Genomic DNA, 11,781 nt, shown 5'->3' on the forward strand with positions numbered 1-11,781 from the left:
AAAAAAAAAAAAAAAAAAAAAAAGAGTGCAACTTAGGAATCTCCTATACTTTTGCCACCCCTTTAATCAATGTAAATTGAACTAAAAGCTTAGCAGGTAATTGTAATTTTAAAATTTCAAATCGTATAATAACCCAACAATGACATTTTACTCCCCACAGTACCTCTGGAGCAAGGGCCTTACAGTATCCCAGTATTCCTGGAAGAGCAGGAACAAATTTGTAGGTAAAGACAGATAGCTACAAAGTGCACTGTACTCTCCTTCTGCAGAATCTGCAAGAGAATAAAAATACATTTAATAAGCACATTATTCTTACCTCGTCTACCTGTTGTTAAAATTTCTTCACTGTTTCTGCTCATTTCTACACTGTCCTTGTAGAAAGTATATTTCTTATTCTATAAAATCATAGGTGGCAAATAAGTCACAGTGATTTTTTAAAACATAAATTGGACTGAGTTACTCTCCTGATCAGATGGCTCTAATGTGTAACCACACTTAGTATAAAATACAAGGTCCCTATCATGGCACAAAGGTCCTGAGTGAGCTCCCCCAGGTTACCTCTTAGACCTGTTACTCTCCCCTTAGGCTTCAGCCATACCCATCTCTTTGCAAATCTTTGACTATGTCAAACAAAGCTTTGGGATTTATAACTTCTTCTACTTGGGAATATTCTTCCTTCAGCTGTCTGTCCAACTCAACCCTATGCAGCTGTTTGTTCAATGTTGCCTCACAGAGAAGCATTCCATGAAAACTATCTTGGAGAGTTCCTCATTCTGACCCCAATACCCTCTATCCCTAAACTGCTTTATTCTGCCTTATAATATTTATCAGCATTTTATATTACATTATAGATATATAGTTCTCCATTTGTTTATAATTGGATTCCTCCCACTAAAAAGGACTTTATTTCACTCATAGCTGTACTATAGCACCTATGAGATAAATACATGACTTTTTTGTATGTGAGCAAACAACAGATCTGTACTGGCAATTACTTGAAATTTTATACAAGTCCATGAAAAACCTAGATCAGATAAGCCCTACTGAACTGAGCTCACGATAAACAAGCTGATAGCCAGTAACAGTAACCTAGTCAGCTTATTCTCAAAGGACAAAAGAAGAATCTGTGAGCAATTTTGGTGACTCTTCCAAAATCATAAACATTCTGAGTTTTACCCATACAAAGCCACAGGAAAGCTTCCCTACTTTGGTCTAAATACAGAGGGAAGTAAATGAGAAGGTAACCCTATTGCTTAAATATACATGGCCTCAGTTGGTTCCAGTGGGCTTTTACTAGCAGCACTTTCATTCTTCAATGTAGTTATATGTCCAATTTTTAAAATTTTTTATTTATTTATTTTTTTTATTTTTAGACAGAGTCTTGCTCTGTCACCCACGCTGGAGGCAGTGGCATGATCTTGGCTCAGTGCAACCTCCACCTCCTGGGTTCAAGTGATTTTCCTATGTCAGCCTACCACATAGATGGGACTGCAGGTATGCGCCACTGTGCTCAGCTAATTTTTTTGTATTTTTAGTAGAGATGGGGTTTCAACATGTTGGCCTGGCTGGTCTTGAACTCCTGACCTCAAGTGATCCACCTGCCTCGGCCTCCCAAAATGTTGGGATTATAGATGTGAGCCGCCACACCTGGCCTATATGTCCAAAATTTAAATAACATACTATATAGTAAAGTCTTCCACCTATGTAGCCAAACAATTCTCTTCTCTAAAGATAACCAATATTTCTAATTTCTTGTATAGCCTATCAGTTATATTCTGCATGCAGATATTTTATAAGCTCAAACCTATAACCTATGCATAGCTAGGACCTAAGAGTAGGTCTTGCAGATTAAAAGGCTAATATATTTTTTGGCCTCACCTTTAACCTATACCAGGGCAGGGCGCACATGTTTGAAGTGAACACAGATGAAAGAAATGGGGAGTGAAGAAGTGGTTTTGTCAGCTTTAACCTTGAATTTATGAGCTTGAAGGTAAGAACAAAGAAAATGTCTCATTTTCCACTCAGTGCTTTCATTTTTCTACTTACTGGTATGAAGTTCTTCAGGTGGAGTTACCCCAAGTAAATAGTGGAAAAACAATGCAGCACAGCGAAGATAAGGGGTGATGCCATTCTTCAGTGAGACCCACAAATACCAGCCAGGAATACTACACCCAATGCAGCTAAAAGACAATAATTCCAGAAGAGAACAGAATACTTATCAGACTAAAACCCTAGATGTAAACATATCCCCCTTTTCAAATACAAAGTTAAATATTTAGGTAATTTATTATCCATGCAATTTTTAAACATTTAAAAACAAAATAAAGTCCCAGCACTCCTGGAGGCCAAGGCAGGCGGATCACCTGAGGTTAGGAGGTCAAGACCAGCCTGGCCAACATGGTGAAACTCCAGTCTCTACTGAAAGTACAAAAATTAGTCAGGCATGGTGGTGGGTACCTGTAATCCCAGCTACTTAGGAGGCTGAGGTGGAAGAACTGCTTGAACCCAGGAGGTGGAGGCTGCAGAGCGGAAATCATGCCACTGTACTCCAGCCTGGGTAACACAGCAAAACTCTGTCTTAAAAAGAAACAAAACAACAGCAACAAAAAAAACCCCAAAATATTTGAGTAGCTAATAGTTTCAGTGTTTAAATCTCCTAATAATTTCCTAAAGAAAAGTCACAAATCTTCTATCTTTTACCATGTAGATTTTTAAGGCAAGAAATTGCTCTCCTTTTTCCTAGGTGAAGACAAAAAACAAAAACAAAGAGGCAACCAAAAAACCTACTTTAAAGAAACTTGACTCTTAAATAAAGTATACTCTTTATTTTAAAATTATTATTATTATTATTTTTTGAGATGGAGTCTTGCTCTGTCACCCTGGCTGGAGTGCAGTGGCAGGATTGTGGCTCACTACAACCTCTGCCTCCCAGGTTCAAGTGATTCTCCTGCTTCAGCCTCCTGAGTATCTGGGACTACAAGCACACACCAGTGCACCTGATTAATTTTTGTATTAATTTTTGTATTTTTAGTGGAGACAGGTCTCACAATGTTGGCCAGGATGGTCTCAAACTCCTGACCTTAGGTGATCCGCCCATCTCAGTCTCTCAAAGTGTTGGGATTACAGGTGTGAGCCACTGCGCCGGGCTACTCTCTATTTTTAAGACAGGGTCTTGCTCTCTTGCCCAGGCTGGAGTGCAGTGTTGCAATTATGGCTCACTGCAGCCTTGACCTCCCGAGCTCAAATAGTCCTCCTGCCTCAGCCGCCCGAGTAGCTGAAATTACAAGTGTGCACCACCATTCTCAGCTAGTTTTTTTTTGTTTTTTTTTTTTCCCCAAAGTTGAGAAAAGGTCTCACTATCTTGCTCAGGCTGATCTCGAACTCCTGAACTCAAGCAATCTGCTTACCTCAGTCTCCCAAAGTGCTGGGATTACAGGTGTGAGCCACTGTGACTGACCTAAAATAAAGTATACCCTTCAACATAAAACTTAAAGGTTACTAAAGCTTTCATTTTTTTTGTTGTTGCTTAGATTAAAACCTTGTAAATAAACAGAGGAAGAAAAAAATTTACCAATAACTAACCAAAGCAACTTGTTAGCTAAAAAAAATTAATAATTTCCTGGTTTCTATATTAGGATTGACTAATGATCTGTATGGCAGTTAAACTATTCTGTATGATACTGTAAAGTGAATCTTATGTAAACTATGAACCTGAGTTAATAATAATGTATTAATATTGATTAATCAATTGTAACGAATGGTACCTCCTTAATGCAAGGTATTAATAATTGGGGAACAGTTAGAGGGAGGGAGCAAATGAAGACTATACTTTCTGCTCAACATTTCTGTAAACCTAAAAGGCCTCTAAAAAAATCTATTAACTTAAAAAAAAATACTGGTAACGAGACTGGTGAGGGGAAATTGGCAGCAGACAAAGTTCAGCAGAGCACTCCTATTGTACTCCTACTATAACCTCTACACAAAGGTTAAATATATACAAAAAATTAAAACATATTATTATGTATATATGTATAAATTATATATGTATTACATATGTTATACAGTATATGCACATATTATGTATATATTATATGCATATTAAAATATGACTGCCAATGTATTTTCCGTATTACTCATAAGAGCCTTAACCTGTAATTATATGCATGCACTGAGTGCATCAATTGTGTGGATCACTGTAAAAAGACAACCTATTTTTCATTTTCTACATTTATTTTAATCCTAAATACTCCATTTGTTAAACTCCAATCATCTTTTATCTATGACTCCAGAACAGTTTACAAGTAAAGATGTGTCAAACTTGTTTCAGTCTCAGAAACAAGCAAGTGGGTAGCTGTTATTCTAACCTACTACCTTTTACTTCAAAGTAAAATAATCAAAACACGTTTTCTTCACTGTAAGCCTATCCTGTGCAAACAAAGCCATGCTAAAAGCCCTTAACTGATTTTTTTTTTTTTTTTTTAAAGAGAGAGACAAGGTCTTGTTATGTTGCCCAGGCTGGTCTCAAACTCCTGGGTTCAAGTGATCCTTCTGCCTTGGTCTCTCAAAGTGCTGGGATTACAGGCATGAACCACTGCACCTAGCTTCATAACTGATTATTATTTTTTATTACACTTTAAGTTCTGGGATCACACACCCAACAGGCCCTGGTGTGTGATACTCCCTTCCCTGTGCCCCTATGTTCTCATTGTTCAACTCCAACTTATGATTGGGAACATGCGGTGTTTGATTTTCTGTTCCTGTGTTAGTGTGCTGAAAATGATGGTTTCTAGCTTCATCCATGTCACTGTAAAGGACATGAACTCATCCTTTTTATGGCTGCATAGTATTCCACGGTGTGTATCTGCCACATTTTCTTTATCCAGTCTTACACTGATGGGCATTTAGATTGGTTTCAAGTCTTTGCTATTGTGAATGGTGCTGCAATAAACATACGTGTGCATAAGTCTTTATAGAAGAATGATTTATAATCCTTTAGGTATATACCCAGTAATAGGATGGCTGGGTCAAATGGTATTTCTAGTTCTAGATACTTGCAGAATCGCCACACTGTCTTACACAATGGTTGAACTAATTTATACTTCCACCAACCGTGTAAAAGCATTCCTGTTTCTCCACATCCTCTCCAGCACCTGTTGTTTCCTGATTTTTGAATGATCGCCATTCTAACTGGCGAGAGATGGTATCTCATTGTGGTTTTGATTTGCATTTATCTAATGACCAGTGATGATGAGCTTTTTTCCATATGTTTGTTGGCCACATAAATGTCTTCTTTTGAGAAAAGCGTCTGTTTATATCCTTCGCCCACTTTTTGATGGGGTTTTTTCTTTTCTTGTAAATTTGTTTAAGTTACTTGTAGGTTCTGGATATTAGCTCCTTGTCAGATAGATAGATTGCAAAAGTTTTCTCCCATTCTGTAAGTTGCATGTTCAATTTGATGATAGTTTCTTTTACTGTGCAGAAGCTCTTTAGTTTAATTAGATCCCATTTGTCAATTCTGGCTTTTGTTGCAATTGCTTTTGGTGTTTTAGTCATGAAGTCTTTGCCCATGCCTATGTCCTGAAAGTCCCCAAAACTCCTTAAGCTGATAAGCAGCTTTAGCAAAGTCTCAGGATACAAAATCAATGTGCAAAAATCACAATCATTTCTATACATCAATAATAGATAAACAGAGCAGCAAATCATGAGAAAATTCCCATTCACGACTGCTACAAAGAAAATAAAATACCTAGGAATACAACTTATAAGGGATGTGAAGGATCTCTTCAAGGAGAACTACAAACCACTGCTCAAGGAAATAAGACAGGACACAGACAAATGGTAAAACACTCCATGTGCATGGACAGAAAGAATCAATATCATGAAAATGGCCATACTGCCCAAAGTAATTTACAGATTCAATGCTGTATCTATCAAGCTACCATTGACTTTCCTCACAGAATTACAAAAAACTACTTTAAAGTTCATATGGTATCAAAAAAGAGCCCATATAGCCAAGACAATGCTAAGCAAAGACAGGACAAAGCTGGAGGCATCATGCTACCTGACTTCATACAATAGTACAAGGCTACAGTAACCAAAACAGCATGGTACTGGTACCAAAAAACATACATAGACCAATGGAACAGAACAGAGACCTCACAAATAACACTACACATCTACAACCATCTGATCTTTGACAAGCCTGACAAAGACAAGCAATGGGGAAAGGATTCCCTATTTAATAAGTGGTGTTGGGAAAAATGGCTAGCCATATGCTGAAAACTGAAACTGGACTGTTTCCTTACACCTTATACAAAAATTAACTCGAGATAGATAAAAGATTTAAACCATAAAAACCCTCGAAGAAAACCTAGGCAATAACTGATTATTTTTAACTGGAATTTAAATGATTCAAATGTTACTTACACGGCCCAACAACTGAACAAGAAATGGAATGATTAAAAGAATGAACTAATAGATTATTACTCACCCACTTGTATATTGAGAAATTTCTGCAAAGAAAGAAGATGCAGAACGAGCCTCTTCACTGTCTTCTTGAACCTGAGCAAGGGGTAGGCCTGAAAAAGAAATTTTGCGAGATGAATTATGTATTTGCTATTCAGTTTATAAATTATACTTCAATTTCATGGTTCCAAGATAATAAACAATAGATTCATTCAACTGAGGTTGTTTCCTTTTGAGACAGAATTTCACTGTTTTTGCCCAAGCTGGAGTATAATGGCATGATTTTGGTTCACCGCAGTTTCCGCCTCCCCGATTCAAGTGATTCTCCTGCCTCAGCCTCCCAACTAGCTGAGATTACAGTCATGTGCCACTGGCCTAGCTAATTCTTTATTTTTAGTAGAGACAGGGTTTCACCATGTTTGTCAGGCTGGTCTTGAACTCCTGACCTCAAGTGACCCACTTCCAAAGTGCTGGGATTACAAGGCGTGAACCACCATGCCCGGGGCTCCATCTGTTTTTAATCTAAGTAGTTGATGCTGAATATTAAAGTTGTGAGGTAAACTTTATATATTAGCTGGAGAAACAAATAGGGCAGAATAACTAAACATGGATGTTTAATATTTACTTGCTAAACATGTAAATACTTCATCATAATATGACCGTGGAAATAAATCAATAGTTAGCAACCTGCTTTGGGTTCCTAGGAATCTTAGCCAGTAGGCAGAAATTAAACCTTTAGAAAAGGAAGTAGGTGTCTGTCCTGCCTTCATGCTCAAGCAAAGGGTCTCATAAAAAGAACTTGTTGAGGTTATTTTCCTCCATCAACCTATCCTTAAGGTAGACCATCCTAAACCTTTCTGGCAACTGCCAGTTACTCTTACACTTACATTAAAGCTCTGGATAAGCCACTCTGAATTTCAGAATTATTGTATTAAAACTGATATAGAAATGTCTACCTTGCAGTTTGCTCTGAGGGATGGTTATAGCACATTTGAGTAGTGCTCTGTTGTTTTAAAGATGCTTTTGTTTATGTATTAATTCATCTGGAAGGTCACGATTCAAGTTGTCCTCAGTAATTTTATCATATCTTGAATGATTACTCCTAGTCCTTTTCATTTTCCAAACAACATCTCTTTATTGCTATACTTTAAAAAAATATATCATGAATCATATGATTGAAAAAATCATACTGATTTTCTCAATTCAAATGTAAGAGAGTTCAATAATTCTAAGTTATTCTTTACAAATTTGAGGTAAATTTTACCTGCAATAAAATGCACAAATATTAAGGGTTCTAGTTGATGATGAGTTTAACAAATGCACACACCCATAAAACAAGATTTTTATTTTTTAATTAATACACTTTTTTTTAGAGAGAAGTTTTAGATTCACAGCAAAATTGAACAGAAAGTACAAAGGATCCCCTCTGTCTCTATGCACACACAACATCCCCCACCTATCAACATTCAGCACCAGTGTAGTACACTTGTTATTATCAATGAACCTACATTGCCAAATCATTATCACTCAAAGTCCACAGTTTACATTAGGGTTCATTCCTGGTGTTTACATTCTATGAATTTGGACAAATGTGTAGTAACGACATGTATGCACCATTGTAGTATTTTTCGGAACAGTTTCACTGCCTTAAAAATCCTCTATGCTGGCTGGGCTTTAGGAGGCCAAGGCGGGCAGATCATGAGGTCAAGAGATCGAGACCATCCTGGCCAACATGGTGAAACCCCGTCTCTTGTAAAAAATACAAAAATTAGCTGGGTGTGGTGGTGTGTACCTGTAGTCCCAGCTAATCAGGAGGCTGAGGCAGGGGAATTGCTTGAACCAGGGAGGCAGAGGTTGCAGTGAGTTGAGATCGTGCCACTGCACTCCAGGCTGGCGCCTAGCAACAGACCCAGTAGCTTTCTCAAAAAAAAAAAAAAAAAAAAAAAAAAAATCCTCTATGCAGTGCCTATTCAGCCCTCTCCCAATGCCCTTATCCCTGGCAATCACTAATCTTTTTACTGACTCTATAGTTTTGCCTTCTCTAGAGTGTCATATAGTTGGAATCATATAATATATAACCTTTTCAAATTGACTTCTTTTAGCTAGCAGAAGTCTATCTTTTCATCATTTGGTAACTCATTTATTCATTTATTTATTTTTTTAAGATGGAGTCTCACTCTGTTGCCCAGGCCAGAGCGCACTGGTGCCATCTTGGCTCACTGCAACCTCCATCTCCCGGGTTCAAGCAATCCTCTGCCTCAGCCTCCTGAGTATATGGAATTACAGGCACCGGCCACCATGCCCCACTAATTTTTTTTTGGCATTTTTAGTAGAGACAGGGCTTCACCATCTTGGCCAAGGTGGTCTTGAACGCCTGACCTTGTGATCCACCTGCTTTGGGCCCTCAAAGTGCTGGGATTACAGGCGTGAACCACCATGCCTGGCCACTTTTTTTTAAATTTTTGAGACGGAGTCTTGCTCTGTCACCCAGGCTGGAGTGTAGTGGTACAGTCTTGGCTCACTGTAACCTCTGCTTCCTGGGTTACAGCAATTCTCCTGCCTCAGCCTCCTGAATAGCTGGAATTACAGATGTGCGCCACCATGCCTGGCTAATTTTTGTACTTATTTAGTGGAGACAGGATTTCACTATGTTGGCCAGGCTAGTCTCAAACTCCTGACCTCAGGTAATCTTCCTGTCTTGGCCTCCCAAAGTGATAAGATTACAGGCGTTAGCCACTGTGGCCGGCCGACAACTCATTTCTTTTTAGCACTGAATAATATTTCCACTGTCTGGATAAATCATAATTTATTTATTCACTCACTTATTGAAGGATACCTTGGTTGCTTCCAAGATTTTGTAATTATGAATAAAGCTGCTATAAACAACCTTGTGCACAATTTTGTGTGAAACTTTCATTTTGGTAAATAAAAGTTTTCAATTCATTTGGGTAAATAAAAGAAGTGTGAGTGATGGATCATATGGTAAGAGTATATTTAGTTTTGTGAGAAACTGTCACAAACTGTCTTCCAAAGTGATGGTACCATTATGCATCCCCATCAACAACAAATGAGAGTTTCTGTTACTCCACATACATGCTAGCATTTGGTGTTGTCAGTGTTTTAGATTTTGGCAATTCTAACATGTATACAGTGGTATCTCATTGTTTTAATTTGCAATTCCCTAATGGCATATAGATGCTGAACATCTTTCCATATGATCAGTTATCATCTGTATATCTTCTGTGGTGAGGTGTCTTTTCAAGTGTTTTGCCCATTTTTATCTTTTAGAGACAGGATCTTGCTATACTGCAAGTCTCAAACTCCTGGGCTCAATCTTCCTGCCTTGGCCTCCCAAAATGCTGAGATTATAGGCGTGTGCTATCATACCTGAGTCTCGCTCTGTTGCCAGGCTAGAATGCAGTGGCACGATATCAGCTCACCACAACCTATGCCTCCTGGGTTCAAGTGATTCTTATCTCTCAGCTTCTCAAGTAGCTGGGACTACAGATGCGTACCACCACACCAAGATAATTTTTGAATTTTTAGTACAGACAGGTTTTCATCATGTTGGCCAGGCTGGTCTTAAACTCCTGGCTGAAGTGATCTGCCCATCTTGGCCTCCCAAAGTGCTGGTATTACAGGCCTGAACTACAACACCCAGTCCCACTGCCCATTTTAAAACTGGATTGTTTTCTTATTGTTGATTGTTAAGAGTTCTTTGCATACTTTGGATAACAGTTCTTTATCAGAAGTGTTTGTTGCAGTACTTTCTCCCAGGCTATGGCTTGTCTCTCATTCTCATGATATTGTCTTTAAATGAGATGACTTTTTAGATATAAAACCAAAGGCATAATCTGTGAGATAAATAATTGATAAGCTAGACTTCATTATAATAAAATTAAAAACGTATTCACTTAATGACATTAACATAATTACAGTATTACCCAACATAATTTCAAAATAGCAATACTAGTTACCACTGTTATCACTTACATAAGTTCAACTTAAGATTTTTTGAGAGGAGGCAGTTCTTTTGTTGTCAGAACATAACCCACTAGGGAAGTACAGTTGAAATACTATGTTTTAAACTCACCTGAAGTAACCAGTTTCTTGATATGTTGTATACAGTAGTTAGTTTCACTTGTTGTTTTCAATTTAAAAAAATTATCTTCTCCCATTTTATTTTTTAACTAAGTAAAAGATTTATAACCAGGTCAGATGCCTCATGCCTGTAATCCCAGCCCTTTGGGAGGCCAAGGTGGGTGAATCACAATGTCAGGAGTTCAAGATCAGCCTGGCCAATGTGGTGAAACTCCGTCTCTACTAAAAATACAAAAAATTGCAATAGAGCAAGGCTCCATCTCAAAAAACAAAACACCAAAAAATTAGCCAGATGTGGTGGTGGGCGCCTGTAATCCCAGCTATTCAGGAGGCTGAGGCAGAGAATTGCTTGAACCTGGGAGGTGGAAGTTGCAGGGAGCCGAGATTGTGCCTCTGCACTCCAGCCTGGGCAACAGAGCACGGCTCTGTCTAAAAAAAAGAAAGAAAGATTTATAGAGTTCTAAACTCAAAACAGTATTTAAAAAGGACATTAACTGAAGGCTGGGCACCTTGGCTCATGCCTGTAATACTAGCACTTGAGAGGCTGAGACAGGTGGATCACCTGACATCAGGCATTTGAGACCATCCCAGCCAGCACAGGGAAAACACCTCTATTAAAAATATAAAAATTAGCTGGGTGTGGTGGTGTGTCCCTGTAGTCCCAAGTGTTAGGGAGACTGAGGCAGGAGAATCACTAGAACCCGGGATGCAGAGGTTGTGGTAAGCCAAGATCGTGCCACTGTACTCCAGCCTGGGCAACAGAAAGAGATTCCCATACCCCCCCTCCCAAAAAAAAAGGCGAGGCATGGTGGTTCATGCCTGTAATCCTGGAACTTTGGGAGGCAGAGGTGGGCAGATCACAAGGTCAGGAGTTCGTGACCACCTGGCCAGCATGGTAAAACCCTGTCTCTACTAAAAAAATAAAAATAAATTAGCCAGGCATGGTGGCACTTGCCTATAGTCCCAGCTACTTGGGAGGCTGAGGCAGAATTGCTTGTACCCAGGAGGCGGAGGTTGCAGTGAGCTGGGATTGTGCCACTGCACTCCAGCCTGGGTGAGAGCGAGACTCTGTCTCAAAACAAACAAAAAAAGAAAGGCATTCATTGGAATTTTGGCTCAAATCCCTATGTCTTTACCTTACCCTAGAGGCAACTATTTTTAGTTTTTAGTTCTATTGTCTCTCTGTGTGTGGTTTTTTTTTTTTTTTTTTTTTTT

General features: G+C 38.6%; 1 protein-coding gene across 1 annotated transcript in view; it reads right to left on the reverse strand.

The window, feature by feature from the left end:
• The window catches only part of LOC108294437 (E3 ubiquitin-protein ligase UBR1-like), a 64,570-nt gene that overhangs the window by 25,708 nt on the left and 27,081 nt on the right, over positions 1-11,781 (reverse strand). Inside the window, exons 11-13 of the mRNA XM_017516325.2 lie at positions 6,491-6,578; positions 2,047-2,180; positions 164-272 (exon numbers count right to left, since the gene is read on the reverse strand). Of these exons, the coding sequence (XP_017371814.1) occupies positions 164-272; positions 2,047-2,180; positions 6,491-6,578 (331 nt within the window). The remainder of the gene's footprint in view (positions 1-163; positions 273-2,046; positions 2,181-6,490; positions 6,579-11,781) is intronic.

Source organism: Cebus imitator, unplaced genomic scaffold, assembly GCF_001604975.1.
Source record: "Cebus imitator isolate Cc_AM_T3 unplaced genomic scaffold, Cebus_imitator-1.0 Scaffold579, whole genome shotgun sequence".
Classification (NCBI taxonomy): Eukaryota; Metazoa; Chordata; class Mammalia; order Primates; family Cebidae; genus Cebus; species Cebus imitator.